Source organism: Myxocyprinus asiaticus, chromosome 38 (assembly GCF_019703515.2).
Source record: "Myxocyprinus asiaticus isolate MX2 ecotype Aquarium Trade chromosome 38, UBuf_Myxa_2, whole genome shotgun sequence".
Taxonomy (NCBI): Eukaryota; Metazoa; Chordata; class Actinopteri; order Cypriniformes; family Catostomidae; genus Myxocyprinus; species Myxocyprinus asiaticus.
Genome location: NC_059381.1, coordinates 15,562,270 through 15,579,634, shown reverse-complemented (window position 1 = coordinate 15,579,634; position 17,365 = coordinate 15,562,270). Strand labels below are relative to the sequence as shown.

Sequence of the window (17,365 nt, the reverse complement as noted above, 5' to 3'; positions counted from 1 at the left end):
GGGGATGCTGTCAGGAGGTTTGGACAGAATGCTTGTGGCCTGTCTGAAAGCAATGTGCATTGACACCAACTTATAGAGAGAGGTGTAAAAGTTATTCCAACAATTCCAACTTCTACATGTCAGGTCTCCTGCCCTAAAGATCCTTCTCATCATCTTCTGAGCAACATCATTAATATGGAGGAATTAATCTGCTTATGTATAATAATATTCACATTTTATGAAAATTTATGGCTAGAAACAAAACATTACCAAATTTTCAATATGACTGTGAACATCAAGAACTTGGAAAGTGGTGCAAGTGATCTAACTGTTGGGATTAGCTAAAATCAGTGATGCTAAGCAGTATTTTTTTATCATGTTGTAGGTTATGCATGTTCTCTGGACACATTGCATAAGAGCGGTTTTGGCAATAAAATACAACGGTTTTGACTCAGCTATGTGTCAGTGCAGAAAGCCAACTCACAATATCACTTGAATACTATGACAACTTATGATTGCAATTTGCAAGTGGATATTAGTGTACTGAGAACATTTTATAAACTACAAATGTTAAGGTTCGAGCATTGACATTTCTGTGTAATTTATGGTTTTGGGTTGATTGTAATCACATTTTTCTTCTATGCTTATCTTAAATACATAATATTGAAACAAATTAAATGCAAAACACTTATTTCTACATTATGTAACAGCATGATTTTTTTTTTTTTTTTTAAAGTGAGGCACTTACAATGGAAGTGAATGGGGCAAATCCGTACACGTTAAAATACTCATTATTTCAAAAGCCACAAAACATAAACAATACGTATGTGTGTTAACATGATTTTAGTGTGATAAAATCACTTAACCTTTTCTGTGTAAAGTTATAGCCAATTTTACAACTTCGTTGCCATGTTGACATGATGTCAACAAACCCTAAAATGACTGTGAATATTATGTTTTAAACAACTTTACAGCTTAAATAATACAAGAATTTTAACAGAAGAATTAATGTAAGTGCTTTTATAAAAGGATAAGCTTCACATTTTTCTGCCTTTAAACCCTTGAAAATTGGCCCCATTCACTTCCACTGTAAGTGCCTCACTGTAACCTCAATTTTTGCTCTTATTTTCTTTAAGAAAAAGGAGGGACGAGTCAAATAATAATAATTTTAATAAAAAGTTTGTTAGTTCATATTGCATTAAGTAATGTTAACATATTCAACTTTTAATGCAAAATGTTTAAAAGTGTAGAAATGTAAATTAATTAAATCTAATAAATGCTGTAAAAGTACTGCTCATGTTAAGTAATGTAGGTTAATAATGTTAATAAATATAACCCTATTGTAAAATGTTACCATTTAATATGTGTAACAAAGTGTAAAAAAAAGTGTTATCCTTTTTAATGGACAGCACTTTATTATAACCAAAAATTTTGATCAGTTAAATTTGTTCCTCTGAAGATACTTGGTTGTGTACTTGGAATATACAGTTTTGGTGGGATTTTCATGTTTACATATTCTCAGGAACTTTCTTTAGCAATGTTGGTCCACAGCACCATCTAGCTGAAACAATGACAACTACCTTAGTGAACTTCAGCAAGGCTCTATAGTACAAATGACATGCGGAGGGATTATTCTTTGGCCTTGCATAGTTATTTTAACCTATGCCATTTTTGGGACAGGAAAAATACAGCTGGAAGTCAAACCTCGGTGTTCTAAATCTATAAAAGACAATTAAACGATAGTTCCATTTGATGACATTAAATGAAAGCAGCAACTAGGAAAGGACATTTTAAAGGAGTTATGCCACAGAAGCCAGAGGGAACAGTGGTGACATTACCCAGAATTCAGCTGGCATCACATCTAAGAACATTACAAACAGAACATTCTGCTGCTGTATGTGCTTGTGTGCTCTGAGAAAGCCAGGCTATTTCACTGGATCAGCATGAACCTGCAGGCATTGCCAGTTGCCTGTTTCACCAAAGCAGCATTTTAAATACATTGACAGTGGCCTTCTTTACCTCAGCAATTTTAAACAATGACCAACAGGGAAGTCACACATTGAGCTGTATTTGGCAAGGCTGAGCATCTCTGAGACCTTTGCAAATAGAGACATAAAAATACAAACATTTTGCAGCCTTATTTTAACACAAAGCTCTAGTTGATGAATTCTTTCAATTTGTAAAACAAGTTCCTAGGGGTTTGGTCATCCTACAATGTTATTAAAACATATGGCAAAAAATATCATTACACAATTACTGGTGATTTGTTCTAAGGGTTAATAAAAGAGAATTCACAGCAAGTTTGTTTGATAACAGAGTGATCAACTCAAAAGGAAGCATGTCCACTCCCAATCCTAACATTATTTAAAAAGCATGTTTAAAAATGTGTTTTGAGTTTTTTACTACAATGAAGACAAAAAAAAAAAAAAAAAAAAAAGAGCCAACTCATAACAAGTTTAATTACTAAGCAAAAATACTTGGCCAACAACTTGTTCTCTGACTTAAAATACAAATGCATAAGAAAACAAACAAAAACAACTCAACTATGAACTGATTGTGAAAATGACACTCATAAGGGCTCAAGATGGATGGAAACTATTCAAAGAGAATATTTTACTTAACAGGTGTTTGAAATCTTTGTATCTATCATCTCATACAACAGTCATATTTGCTATCTGATCTATAGATATTGTGTTTTTGTATATACTCATTGAAGTTCGGTAATAAATTGGCACTCGAGAAAATGATTACAGAATTTAACTAGCAGGTTGTCTGGAGAGTTAACTAATCAACAAAAGATGGCACCTAAGGACGTCATTTCTTGGTAATGGACACTTCATACACAAATTCTGTGTGCTGTATTGTATTTGAAAGCACTTGTCCACGACCCACTCATTCTTCAACCTCAAATTATGAAGGTACATTTTACTAAATAATAAGCTAACCTTTAGTGCAAGGTTAAAAATAACATTTACACCATGTTCTCCAAATTAATAGCATGTGTTCAAGTGCAACTGCATATTTAATTTAATAATTAAAATGCATGTTTGTTGTTTAGTGTCAAAAACCCTCTGTGTTGCCCACATTTCAGTAACTCCTAAAGTGGGTGAATTCTGTTCATACTGTACACAGATGCAGTACATGTAGTTTTATTCCGCTCATACAGCACCATCTCATCCATACAAAAACCTTATTTGTTGCAAAACCACAACTACACTGAAGTGCTTGGGGGTAAAACTCATCTCTCACTGTGTTGTATACCACCCATTTTTAGTATATCACTAACTAAAGTAATTGTTTAACATGCTGAGACTTCAAAAAGACTACAGGTTTAGGATGTCCAGACAAATACAAATCTACAACTACTATATTTTACTACAGTGCAGCAACCTGGTATAACCAAGCAAACAAGCATAATGCAAAGAAATATAGCGCAGCTTTAAATGCTTTATACTCCAAAACATTACCATGGGCCTTAGAAATGAGCAGAGGCACATGGACATAACACATCAGGTGTCCTGGATATGGCAGGTAAATGCTGGCTTTAAAGGAACACCGACTATTCTCTACGGAAAGTGCATTTGGCGCATGGGCATTTTGTCAAAGCACATACCCTGAAATGGTAGATTATTCAAAATGATTCGAAAAAGGTCACAATGCCTTAGAACAAACATTGAACCGCTTCAATTGTCACAGCATGCTGGTACTACAACTGGTTGCAATTTTAGAAAATACACACACTACAAAGAAAACTCAGTTGTCATAGGTGAGTACCACTGAACTGCTTTGCAGGCCAAAGTACTCTGCTAAAATGTGCATTGTGCTTTCATTGTTACTGACAGGCATTCTACTTTAATGGAAACTAAAATTAATTCTGATTACATTGTAACAAGATCAAATACTGATCATATTTTTTTTTTGTTGTTGACAAAAATAGAAATGCTTTTAAGAACAAATTAAAAAATATCTGTGATGTAGGTTCTATTTCTGTGTCTGGTACTGTATGACCTAGGAGCTTTTGTGCACACTTAGCAGGATCGATTGCTTCCTTTGCTATATTTCTCCACAATATGTGGGGATGGCCAAAGGCAATTTCAATTACCCAGCATGACTAAATGTGTAGTGTTGACTGATGGATCATGGACTTGAGTCCTTGGATAAATTGTCTTAGATCACCATTTTTTGGCAGTTCATGAACAACTACAGTGTCAGCTTCATCACTTGGCCTCAGCTGGCATTTTGCACATTACAAGTATCTGTTTCAAAGCCTTTTGCACATCTTCATCCATCTGACCCTAAAAAAAGAAAGATGTAAGTTAAAAATGACCAATTAAATGCTCAGATAAAACAAAAATATACAAGATTTTACGTGAATACGAATACTCTCATACAAATATGAACTCTACTCTAAATTGTTTTAACAGTATATTACTGCAAGGTAATATAAAGTGATAGGAAAAGAATACAGACCTGCACAGCATAGAGAAGATGCATTCGGTAAACTGAGACAACTTCATGGTGACGTTTCTTGGACTCCTATTATAAAAAGAAGGTACTGTAAACACTGTGATTGCTATTCTGAAACCCAAAGTGAATGTAATTTATATGATGAATTAGATAAATCTGTTGTGCTCATACACAACATATTTATGGTTATACAATTCCTTTAGCTAGATAATTATATGTTTAAGCACATAATTTGAACAGTTCCTTTGCTATAGTTCCAATAGAGAAAAATGGGATTCACGCATGGGAGTCAAGCAAATTTGTGGAAGCATCATAAAGTGTGCTATTATAGTTTAAATCAACATCGGTAACTTAAATAATATATTTCTATGCATAAAACATCACAATAAAAACTGAATATTCTGATATTCATGTTATTACATTTATTCCTATAGAAAGGCAAAAACAGTGACTTACAGCAAGTTGATTTTGCAGTTGTTTAATCTGCTGTTGAAGTGAATCCACCTGCTGGCTCTGTTGTCTCTTAGGGGTGCTGGTGGTGTATGACAGCTGCGAAAGGCTGTTCAGAGCATCCTTCAACTTGATAACCTCCTTTGACAGCTCATCAATCTATAAAAGTTTTAAATCAAAAGCACATTACTTATTAATACAACAAATATTCACCAACTCCCAAGAAAGGAGTGTAACAAAAGAATCAGTTCACCTTTTTATTTTTCTCTCTCTCAGAGTTCACATGGTTCTCCACCTGCTTCTTTAACTGAACAATGACATCCTGGGCCTCTCTGAACCTTGTGTTTACCGCACTGCATTCCTGTTCCCTACATACAGCAAGCTCCTGTGCAGCTTCTTTTTCTTTTCTGCTGTCTTTCACTTCCTGCCACGCAGCCGTCACCTCCAGTGCCATTTCATCCTGTTTCCTAAGAGCATCCTTTAGCAGGTCATTTAGGTGACTTATCTCACCCTCCAGTGTCTCCCTCATTTGCTCATATTCCAGTCTGGATAACAAATCATCCGGAGTTACATCTTTCTCAACTGTCAGTCTATTCTGCAAACCATCCACCTGCAAAGTCTTCTGGGCCAGCTGCTGTTGAAGAACTTCAACTTCAGCCTCCAGGTTCTTGATGGCATTCCCCAAGGATGCCACCACCTGGGTGTGGTCTGCAATGGCTACAGAAGTCAGGGCCTGGTTCTCAGCATCTAGTTGAAGCTGGGCAATTTTTTTAAGCGCCGCTTGATGCCTGGCCTCCGTGTCCTTCAGAATGTTCTGAACGTCCTTCATCTTGAAAGCCAGCTCTTGAATTTTCTGCTCGTGCTCCTCCTTGGTGACACACACCACGTCTGGCTTGTCCTCAGGCTCTGAAGCTTTGGCCTGCAGCTGGTTGCGGGCAGTGCTAAGCTCGCTTTTGGCTTCGCTGTACGATTTCGAGAGCTCCAAAAGGCGCCTCTGCAGCCCATCAATAATCTCACCGAGCTCTGCCTTCATCTCCTCAAAGTCTTTGGCAGCAGCCTCAACAGGCACAGTGCCACGGAGGGCCTCCTGAAGCATCTTGATCTCCTCTTGAGACTCCTTGTACTTCTCGATTAACAGCGCCTTCTCCTGGTTAATATTCTCCACCAAAGCATTGTAGGTGTTCTTCATGTCTTGATGCTCATCCTCGGATAGATGACCGCTCTGGATTTGAGCCTGAAGATCCCTTATCAAACAAGCATCCCGCTTTTGTTCCTCCTGTGATTTGGCCAACTTTCCCTTTAGTTCTTTTACCTCTTGCTCTAGGCAGCCCTTCAAATACTGAAACTTCTGTACCACATCATCGTCTTCTCTACTTAAATCTCCCCTCATGTCCTTGAGAGCCTGTAACTCTTGTAAAGCTTCTTGGTATTTTGGGGTATCTTGTAGTTCGGCCATGCTTTTAGACAAAACTTCATCCCTAAACTTCTCCATCTTAGAGTCAGTGTTGAGTCTGGCCTGAAGGGAGCGATTCTCCATTCTGGACTGTAGCAGTTTGGCCTGTAAATTCTCTAGTGCATCCCGTAACAGCCCAACTTCTTCATCTGAACATACCTTTATGGCTTCTTCCTCCATCTCATGTTTATGTGAGGAGCCACTGAGAGCAGACAACTCTGAGAGATCCTCTTTGTCACTAGTATGGATGTGTATGTCACTGGAGAGTTCAAAATCTGCACGAGTGGAGTGGTATGAGGCATTAGATTCAATGCTGTTTGGACGGGATCCCCCCTGGCCTTCCTCTCCTTGGGGAGCTGGACGTTTCTGCATGGTTAGAAAAGACAAACATTCATGAGAACAAAGATAATGGATTACAATGCACATCTATAATTCAAAATGCTCTTTACTTAAAAGTTCACCATTTAAATTCTGCAGCATCATGTGGAATTGCAAAAATATTGACTGAATTGCAAAAAAATTAAAAACAGGTTTCCACACACTACCCAGGTCTTCGATTGGTCGGCATACAGGTAGTCCCATCCCAAAATCATTTAACTGATTGTGCCAACACTGCTATGTTGGACCGCCCAAACAAACAGAACAATACTTACTCTTTGGAAAGTCAACCTAATAATGTCTTATAGTTGTCTTTGCATATGAAACTAGGATAGGAGAAAGTATTGTAAAATTAAAAAAATTAAATCAGCTTTAAAGTTGTACAGAAAAGTTATTGAGCAATTTTAAAAGCAAGTTACCTTTATTATTTGGGCGAGCTGCTGGTTTTCCAGGGAGAGACAAGATATTTTTGCTTGCAGAGCTGCAATCAGCACTGAATCTGCATTCCCACAGTGCTCTGTCTGTTTCAAAACAGAAGGACAAAAGAGATTATTTTATAACATCTTTTATAGGGCTCTAGACACCAAAAACTCACTTCAAGCCAAAAAACTGATTCCCTGTGATCTGTTACTACACAGAGAGAAACCATGCATGCCACTACAAAATTTCCCTAACATAAGAGCCTCTTTGATGAACATCATTACTGAACACAAAACACAGTCCCTGGGCTTTGAGGTTTTAGAAGCTTACTCAAGGTCACGTAAAAAAGACCCATGGGTTTGCGTCACTAGTTGAAATTCAAACATGAAGAGAGAACTTAAACAAAACTGCCTTGATCGGCACATTCAAGGCCAATGCAAATGGTGTGGGGGAGAGGTCTGCTTTCGTGTCCCTTAAAGCAAGGTCCTTTACCTGGCCAGGTCCAGTAAAAACGCAGCTGTTAAAATGGGTTCCAGAGAGCAAAAGTGGCTGAAGATCAAAGCGGCTGCCACATGAAGGAATATTAAAGGGCTGTGCTGTACTCGCCTTGGGCTCAGTCTGCTCCACAATCTGCTTCAGATCTTCAATGGTTTTGAGCAGCATGATCTTTTCCTCGTGCAATTTTTCTATCTCCTCCTTTAGTGCAGCACTCTTCAGCTCCTCCTCCTCAACAAACAGCAAGTGAAGAAGGCCCAGTTTATTACACCGGTTATCAGGAATAATGCACAAAACAGAACAGCAAGATGGATATGGCTTAGTTGTCAAACAAAGGCTTTTGTTTCTGAATTACCATTTCAATGTTAATTTCATGTTGTCTAACTGGACACCATTTTGGGGCATAATAGGCATGTTTGAATGGTAGGAAGGTTCAAACACTAGGTAGACAGTTTACAAGGTTTTGAGACAGTCAATATGTATTGTGAAAAGCACCATTCAGATCAATTGAGTTGAAATTGTTCTTATTTAATCAGTCAGTGCTTTGGGGTTATTACACTTTTTGACCAACAATTTTCTATGATTTTTCCTGACTTTTTCCCGGTTGTTTGTGATTACTGGATAAGGATTTCTGAAAATCAATTTCTATCTGAATACTTTAGAGCCAAAGCATAACTGGAAAAAAATATTACACTACAGAAATTTCCATGACTTTTTAGGATTTCCATGACTTTTCATGGCTTGGAAATCACAATTTTTTAAATATAATTTAACATTTATAATATTTCCATGTTTTACATGACCATGGGAACCCTATTACTAGTCCTTATTAAATAATTTGTTTTTATACATATTTTTACTAGTACTGATGCCCCTAAATGCCACTCCAAAATGTTACCTTGTAACTGAATCTCTTAGATGAATCACTTTTACTTGACAAAGGAGTTTCAGATGGAGTAAAATAAGGTGGCGATGCAAAACCAGCCGACTGAAAAATATTAAAAAGTAACAGTTTTCAGTCAAATAACAGAAGTAACAGTTAAAATGGAATTAAAAAATAGTTTACCCAAAAGTGAAAGTTCTTTTCAATATTTACTCACTCCCATGTTGTTCCAAACCCATTACTTTTTCCCTTCAACTGAACACAAAAGGATATATTTAAAATTAAGTTACAATTGCTGATAACCATACAATAGCAGTTTATAATGACTCACTCTACAGCTTTAAAAGCACCCAAAAGTGTCATAAAAGAAGTTCATATATCTCGTGCATCATATTTGAAGTCTTCTAAAGGCATACTATCACTTTGACCAAACGTCATGACACAAGATCCAATAAGGTTTAATGTTACTGACATATCGCCATATTGTATTTGTGCGCTGATGACATGAGTTGATAAATGATTTGATTTGAGAGTGAATAACAACTACTTGTATGACACTTTTGGGTGCATTTATACACTTTAAAGTGAGTCACTATCAACTGCTATTGTATGGAAATCAGCTATTATGACATTGTTTACATTATTTCATTTTGTGTTACATGGAAGAAAAGAAAGGGTTTGGAACACATGAGGGTGAGTAAATAATGACAAACTTATCACACAGAGATAGTATCACTGAATATATTTCAAGTAGTTAAACATGAGCAAATTATTTACAAGTCATTACTTAAATAATCACATTTTACAATTGTGATTGAGATTCAGTTGAGATTACTGCAGAAAGAGATCATGGTGATCATGACAATCACAGATTCAGCACTGTGTTTTTACCTGAATTGGGCTAATGGGAGGAGGAGGAGGTGCTTTTCTCTTTTTGGGGGTGGAGCTTCTGTCGTCATTTAGCTTAGCCATTTGACCATGCTGAGATTGTGTGCGCAATAAAGAGTGGCAAAAAGAGAGAGAGAGAGAGAGAGAGGAAGACGATGCAAAGAGTTTTAAGTGGTTAGTGGAAAAAACTGTTTACTTAGTTTAGGAACAGAAGTTTTTATCACTACTTGGTGAGACATGCTAATGCATGTTTCTACAAGTGAACTGTGATAATAAAATAATATTTAATCAAAACTCAGGTGCCAAGTAAGAAAAGGGACAGTACAGCAGCTGGTGTTACTAGTGAACTATGGATTCTGTAAATTGTGAATTTTAAGCATCTACTGACCAAACATTCCTTTGCAAGTTCTAAGATCTTTCAATCACAAAATGAGAAAAAAAAATCTAACAAGGTCTGAGGAAATGAAAATAAATAAAACAAAAATTGCCTTGCTTACCTGAGGGGTTCTTGCAAAACTCTTATCTGCTCATACAAAGACATGAAAAAAATATGAAATGAGGTTATAAAAAAGGAATAATAATAAAAAAATCTTTCCCCTTTTCATTATTTCACAAACACAACTGAGAAATTCATTTTTGATTCATTGAAAATCCCCTTCACTTGCTTGACATCTGCACTAGATGGCAATGTTGAGCCAAAAAGCTCTGTGCAACTTAAACTTGAGAGGATTTTTACAGTTACATTTATGCATTTGGCAGACGCTTTTATCCAAAGCGACTTACAGTGTACTTATTACAGGGACAATCCCCCTGGAGCAACCTTGAGTTAAGTGCCTTGCTCAAGGACACAATCGTGGTGGCTGTGGGGATTGAGCCAGCAACTTGATTACCAGTTATGTGCTTTAGCCCACTACACCACCACCAGTTTGACTGAGAGTCATACTGACATGGTGTCTAAGAGAAGCTGGATGAGAAACTTCACCCTCTACAGATGTTGCAGGAGTTACTTTTGAAAGAAATGCTGTACTAAATAATTAACTCAAGTTCTCTTGTGTCTTATTTTACAATAAACAGATCTCACAACAAAAGTATGTGAAGAAATCTCTTTCTGTTCTTCAGTTTGGAGGGGTAAGTCATAAAAGTAGGATAATTGGAACAGTTTTTATTGATTCAGGTCATTTTAGAATTACAAAACCAAGTTCTGCTGCAGTAAAATGGATTGAATCTGACTGATGATTATGTTTTTACCATTATGACAATACTAGTGGCCAATGGAACAGAAACACTTTACATCACACTGTCCATACTACACATAGTACATACTACTATGATTAATTACTAAAGGAATAGCAATAACTATGTGGAATCACAAGCTGTAGTTCCTTAGTATTACTTAGTACTTATGTACTGTAATAAAACAAACATAAACAAATATACAAAGTATGCCCAATAGCAGTTTAATCAACATAATACTATGTTATGTCACATTTAATTTATATTAATAGACATCTCATTGGAATTCAGCTGAGATTACCAGATTCAGACTGCTGACTGTGGAGAGCTGCATTGAGAATGGTTCGGATTTCACTGCTTCCTGAAAGTTTGGCATAATGCAGAACGTCGTGGCCCAGCGAGTCCACCATGTGCAGGTCAGCTCCCCTCTGCACAAGCAGCTCCACAGCGGCCAAAGAGCTGCTCTCACTGGCCAACATCACTGCAGTTCTGTATGAATAACAGCACATCACTGATTTTCTTTCTTTACATAGATTACGCTATTATGCAACACTTTAGTTACACTTGTCATTGTAACAATTTAGTTTTAAATTTGGACAATTAGCTACTGACTTGTGACAACAAATTGTGTTACACCGTGTCTTCCTAACTAGGCGTATTGTGACAAATTTCCAACTACAAAACAATTTGTCTGTCCACACTGAATGCAAAACTGCTGTACAACGTGACACTCTGTCAATCTGAACATTTTTTATTTCTAATATATAGCTGTGGAGTGGGGCTTTGGACCAAAAAGATTTCAAGGTGGGCGAGATGCCACAGAAATGGAAACCAAGCAATCAAAGAGTTGTCACTCGTCACAGTCACAGATGGTTTGGACAAATGATTAGATGTTATTCTGAGGACACTGTTATTCAATTCATAATACATTATGATAGCTGAAGTCAGGTGTAACTTTGGGACTGAGAAACTGTTTAGTTCAGCGGTCTCAAAAGTATGACTGATGATTTGCCATACCTGCCGTTTTTGTCACTAGTGTTGACGTCAGCGCCCCAATCCATCAAACTCTGGCAAACTTCTGCATGTGCATGTCTGGCTGACAAAAGAAGGGCCGTTGAGCCATCCTAAATGAAAAACAGCAGAGTCAACAGTGTTTTCCTTCAAATGCCATCATTTGCATGTTAAGAGGCCACTTTAAAGTAATAGAGAGTACAGAATTGGCATCAAACAGCGGGACATTAAGGACACTGAAGATGAGCAATTGTACTACAGCTTCAGACAACCAATAAAAACAAAAGCACAAGTAATGCATTGGATTTGAACTCTAAATGAGGTTAAAGAAATAGTTCCACCAAAAATGATAATTCTGTCATCATTTATTCACCCACACATTGTTCCAAAAACATATGATTTTATTTCTTCTGTGGAACACAAAAGGAGGTGTGAGGCAGAATGACAGCCTCAGTCACCATTCACTTTCATTATATGGACAAAGATGTAATGAAACAGAATTGTGACATTCAAACTTTCAGTCTAACATACTATCTTTTTGTGTTCCACAGAAGAAAGTCATACGGGTTTAGAACAAGGGTAAGTTAAAGATGATGGAAATTTCATTTTTTGGTGATCTATACCTTTACACAGTTTGCAATGCTTTTTTTTTTTTGTGCCCTTTTCCAAATGTCTTTAGTTAAACTTAAAGCAACAATCTTCTAAATGAGAGAGGGGAAAGTTCAATGCACCCCTGCCACCCCAGAGGTCACAGAGGGCTCTGCCGATTATTCCAGTGCAAGAGAAACTGATACCTCATGAAAAGCACATTCAGGGTGACAGAACTGAATTTGAGCTGCAACCAGAAAATTAAATCCTAAATTCTGTACAGCAGCGCACAAATGCATTTAAATTCTCTGAGGAGTTAAAACCGGTAAAACAATGATAAGAGATACATTTGGAAAGTGTCTGTATGCAAAACACTGTGTGATAGCTATGCCATTTGAAAGAAAAAATTCAAGGAAATGTTTTTAAAAGCAGCAAGTAATGTTTTGTAATCTGCTGATGTTGTAGCTACACCAGAAAAACATCCACAAAACTAAATATTCATAATTTCAGTGTTTTTCCAGGAAGGAGGGGAGGGGGGCAGATCTAGACTTTCAGTTGCAAACCCAACATGGTGTTTTTTTCACAGCAAGGTGAGAGGAAACCGAGAGTGTGTTAGTGCTAATTTATTGGACAGACAACCATTACACATACCAAATATTAAAGATCTTCAAGTGCATGTGTGAGACACACAAAAAAAGGTTCGAAGTCCTCTTTGAATGCCAATAGTGCTAGTTGTTTTGCATCTTAATGTCACTGAATGCTTAGTCATTGCAGTCCAAGGGGTGATTTCAGCTCATGTGGCATTAAGTACAGAAAATTAAATAATTAAGCACAATCCTATGTAAGGTAAGCCTGGCTACTTTCTACACTGGCAGGCCTCCAAGAGCCAGGACAAGGTTAAATTTAACAAGCTAAAACATCTGGAATTTCAGCAATCGGTCCAACACATCAGAGAATGTTATAATGATAGTTTAAAGTAACAGAAAGTCTGTGCATCTTTATTTCTGGACTATAATGAGATATTTAAACACTATTACACATCACAAAAGGTGTTTATCAACACCATGTTGTAACTTCTTTTTAAAGGCAGAGCATTTTTACATTCTGGGAAAGTTTCCTAAGAAATCATTCAATTTGTTATTTATTACTGTTCAACACTTTAACATTATTTAACAGCGATTAGAGGTATTTGCCTTTAACTAAAGCATGCTGTTTTCCTAAAAAAAAACAAAAAAAAAACAGAAACAAACCAATTCCAATTAATTCGTTTTTAACAGCGTCAGCATTGAAAAACACAGCACAAGATGCTGCAGATAAAGTTTGCTTATAACATACTCCCAATGGGCATTCACAATTGTGCCAACTTTGCAATGTCTGAGTCACAGTAATAAAAACATGATTAAAGTAATTTTAGCAGCAAAGATTGGATTTGCGTTCATAATGCAGAACATAATTTTTTTTTTGAGAAAACCTTTTATTAGCTAATGAACCTTTTTAGAATGTGTTGGTGTGCTGTTATGTTTAGATCAGGTCTCTAAATATGTTGGGAAAATAAAGTTCTTCCAGATGGGAGATCTCTAGCTATTGTAATCATATTTTTTTTTAAACTTATTAACCTAATCTAAACACATTTTTGTGATTCTAATTTAGCTAAAACAATTACATTGTGATGTTTTTTCAGCCTTCTGATATTTTATACTGTATACAGTAGGTTCAAGATCAATATTACCCTTAACACCACAGTAAAACGTGACTCATTTGCAAAATGAACACCAGGTGGTGCAAAGGGAAACCTTTTTCGAACCTGTACTGTAAGTGTGACGAATGTGAGAGTTGTTACTGTTATTAACATTGTTGGTATTATTTTATTTTTTACTTTTTGATTTGTCAGTGGAGATTGAACAAAGCAATTAATTAATGGCAGCGTCAATCACGGATTACAGCACCAAGTGGATATATATCGTGGCAACCGGTAAATGGTATATTTCAATATTTAAACATTTGATCTAATATGGCTTAACAAGGTAATAAAATATACAATAAAAAACCTGAGGAACAATAATTCTTCTAAATAACCATTGTAGCCAAGCAGATTAAAAACGCTTGAATAAAATACAGCAAAAACATAGATAAAAATAATCAATAAATTGATTTTAAAAACACTGTTTTTTACTATATAAACACAAATAAATGTCATACATTTTCATTTATGCATCATTATATAACCATGCATAATAATAAACAGTAATATTTACCTACATATATTTTTACTAAAACATTTCAGTACATGAAAAATACAGAAAGTTTGGTTTGATTTGCAGAAATAAATCAAACTTGTCAACTTTAACACAATTTCTGCTACTGGAGACACTATTAAAACATCCAAGTCTTAACGCCTTATACTCTCGTAAGTCGCAAGACAAAGAACGATCGCAAAACCAGCCAAATGACACTCTTTAATAAAAAACAATATTAAACTCTTAAACTCTATGGACCCGCCGGCATGTCCAAAGGGGTGCGCTATATCGAGAAAATAAATTACGCTTAAAATGTTAAAGTCTCCGTATACATAAATCAAGCATATGAGGTATAATTGGAAAGCTTAAAATCTTAACTTTTCAGAGATAACCATCACTTCTGCATTTATATGACTTAAATTAACAAATAAGGCCTCAAAACATTCATGTTGAAAATTACCAGAGGTAATGGGGTAGAAATATTTATATACAAATAAAAGTCCTTCACATAGCACATAAATGGACAAGTCATATATCAAATGAAAGCTCTCACTCTCAGCAATGTGACTGTATAGTTTATTTTGTTTCCCTAATACCACAGTTTTCAAAAGAATCAAAATGATATAAGATTTCTGTAAGTCATCAAATACAAACATCTCTTTTATGCTTCAATAACTGCTAGTACTCTAAAAAATTAGCCATTGTTTTCATGTCTGTGAGCTTGCTTGGCTGAATAATCCAATGTTATATCTTAGATATCCAGAACAAAATATGCCACACAGAAGGAAAAGCATGCAAAACAAATAATCAGAAAATATGTTTTCGACTACTGATGATAAAATGTTTTATATCATCGCAAAGGGGAGGATCTCAGCTTTCTAATGATATTTAATGAAACAACAAGAGTGGTGCTTGAACTTAAAATTATACTGAATGTCTATGGACAAGCACATCTGTTGGGGCTAAAATGCATTAGAGCACCACCAACATTTCAGATCTGTATATTGTGGTGGAATGTGATCTTTCTACCATCTAGTGGAATAGACTTTTCAAAGTGAAGTTCAGTGAAAAGAAACAGAATTACATGTTTAAAGTTAGAAAAAAAAAAAAAATTATATATATACAGGTGCATCTCAATAAATTAGAATGTCGTGGAAAAGTTCATTTATTTCAGTAATTCAACTCAAATTGTGAAACTCGTGTATTAAATAAATTCAATGCACACAGACTGAAGTAGTTTAAGTCTTTGGTTCTTTTAATTGTGATGATTTTAGCTCACATTTAACAAAAACCCACCAATTCACTATCTCAAAAAATTAGAATATGGTGACATGCCAATCAGCTAATCAACTCAAAACACCTGCAAAGGTTTCCTGAGCCTTCAAAATGGTCTCTCAGTTTGGTTCACTAGGCTACACAATCATGGGGAAGACTGCTGATCTGACAGTTGTCCAGAAGACAATCATTGACACCCTTCACAAGGAGGGTAAGCCACAAACATTCATTGCCAAAGAAGCTGGCTGTTCACAGAGTGCTGTATCCAAGCATGTAAACAGAAAGTTGAGTGGAAGGAAAAAGTGTGGAAGAAAAAGATGCACAACCAACCGAGAGAACCGCAGCCTTATGATTGTCAAGCAAAATCGATTCAAGAATTTGGGTGAACTTCACAAGGAATGGACTGAGGCTGGGGTCAAGGCATCAAGAGCCACCACACACAGACATGTCAAGGAATTTGGCTACAGTTGTCGTATTCCTCTTGTTAAGCCACTCCTGAACCACAGACAACGTCAAAGGCGTCTTACCTGGGCTAAGGAGAAGAAGAACTGGACTGTTGCCCAGTGTTCCAAAGTCCTCTTTTCAGATGAGAGCAAGTTTTGTATTTCATTTGGAAACCAAGGTCCTAGAGTCTGGAGGAAGGGTGGAGAAGCTCATAGCCCAAGTTGCTTGAAGTCCAGTGTTAAGTTTCCACAGTCTGTGATGATTTGGGGTGCAATGTCATCTGCTGGTGTAGGTCCATTGTGTTTTTTGAAAACCAAAGTCACTGCACACGTTTACCAAGAAATTTTGGAGCACTTCATGCTTCCTTCTGCTGACCAGCTTTTTAAAGATGCTGATTTCATTTTCCAGCAGGATTTGGCACCTGCCCACACTGCCAAAAGCACCAAAAGTTGGTTAAATGACCATGGTGTTGGTGTGCTTGACTGGCCAGTAAACTCACCAGACCTGAACCCCATAGAGAATCTATGGGGTATTGTCAAGAGGAAAATGAGAAACAAGAGACCAAAAAATGCAGATGAGCTGAAGGCCACTGTCAAAGAAACCTGGGCTTCCATACCACCTCAGCAGTGCCACAAACTGATCACCTCCATGCCACGCCGAATTGAGGCAGTAATTAAAGCAAAAGGAGCCCCTACCAAGTATTGAGTACATATACAGTAAATGAACATACTTTCCAGAAGGCCAACAATTCACTAAAAATGTTTTTTTTATTGGTCTTATGATGTATTCTAATTTTTTGAGATAGTGAATTGGTGGGTTTTTGTTAAATGTGAGCCAAAATCATCACAATTAAAAGAACCAAAGACTTAAACTACTTCAGTCCGTGTGCACTGAATTTATTTAATACACGAGTTTCACAATTTGAGTTGAATTACTGAAATAAATGAACTTTTCCACGATATTCTAATTTATTGAGATGCACCTGTATATATATATATATATATATATATATATATATTGTTTTTTTTTTTTCCACCACCACCACCACCAAAACAAAAAAAAAAATTCTGTTTATCATAAGATTATAAACATACAATATTATATATATATATATGAATAATTTGAGTAATTTTTGTTATTATTATTTGGGCGATTCTCTGGGCA

General features: G+C 36.2%; 1 protein-coding gene across 4 annotated transcripts in view; it reads right to left on the bottom strand.

Annotated features, from left to right (window-relative positions):
- Positions 1-2,031: 2,031 nt before the first annotated feature.
- LOC127428868 (ankycorbin-like) overlaps positions 2,032-17,365 on the bottom strand; it is a 63,117-nt gene continuing 47,783 nt past the window's right edge. For 2 of the 4 annotated variants that reach the window (XM_051677516.1, XM_051677517.1), the window contains exons 8-18: positions 11,664-11,770; positions 10,948-11,135; positions 9,911-9,936; positions 9,417-9,506; positions 8,541-8,630; positions 7,750-7,873; positions 7,147-7,244; positions 5,150-6,715; positions 4,903-5,055; positions 4,450-4,515; positions 2,032-4,274 (exon numbers count right to left, since the gene is read on the bottom strand). In XM_051677516.1, coding sequence (XP_051533476.1) covers positions 4,197-4,274; positions 4,450-4,515; positions 4,903-5,055; positions 5,150-6,715; positions 7,147-7,244; positions 7,750-7,873; positions 8,541-8,630; positions 9,417-9,506; positions 9,911-9,936; positions 10,948-11,135; positions 11,664-11,770 — 2,586 coding nt within the window. In that variant the 3' untranslated portion in view covers positions 2,032-4,196. The remainder of the gene's footprint in view (positions 4,275-4,449; positions 4,516-4,902; positions 5,056-5,149; positions 6,716-7,146; positions 7,245-7,749; positions 7,874-8,540; positions 8,631-9,416; positions 9,507-9,910; positions 9,937-10,947; positions 11,136-11,663; positions 11,771-17,365) is intronic. The other 2 variants (XM_051677518.1, XM_051677519.1) reach the window with 2 other exon arrangements.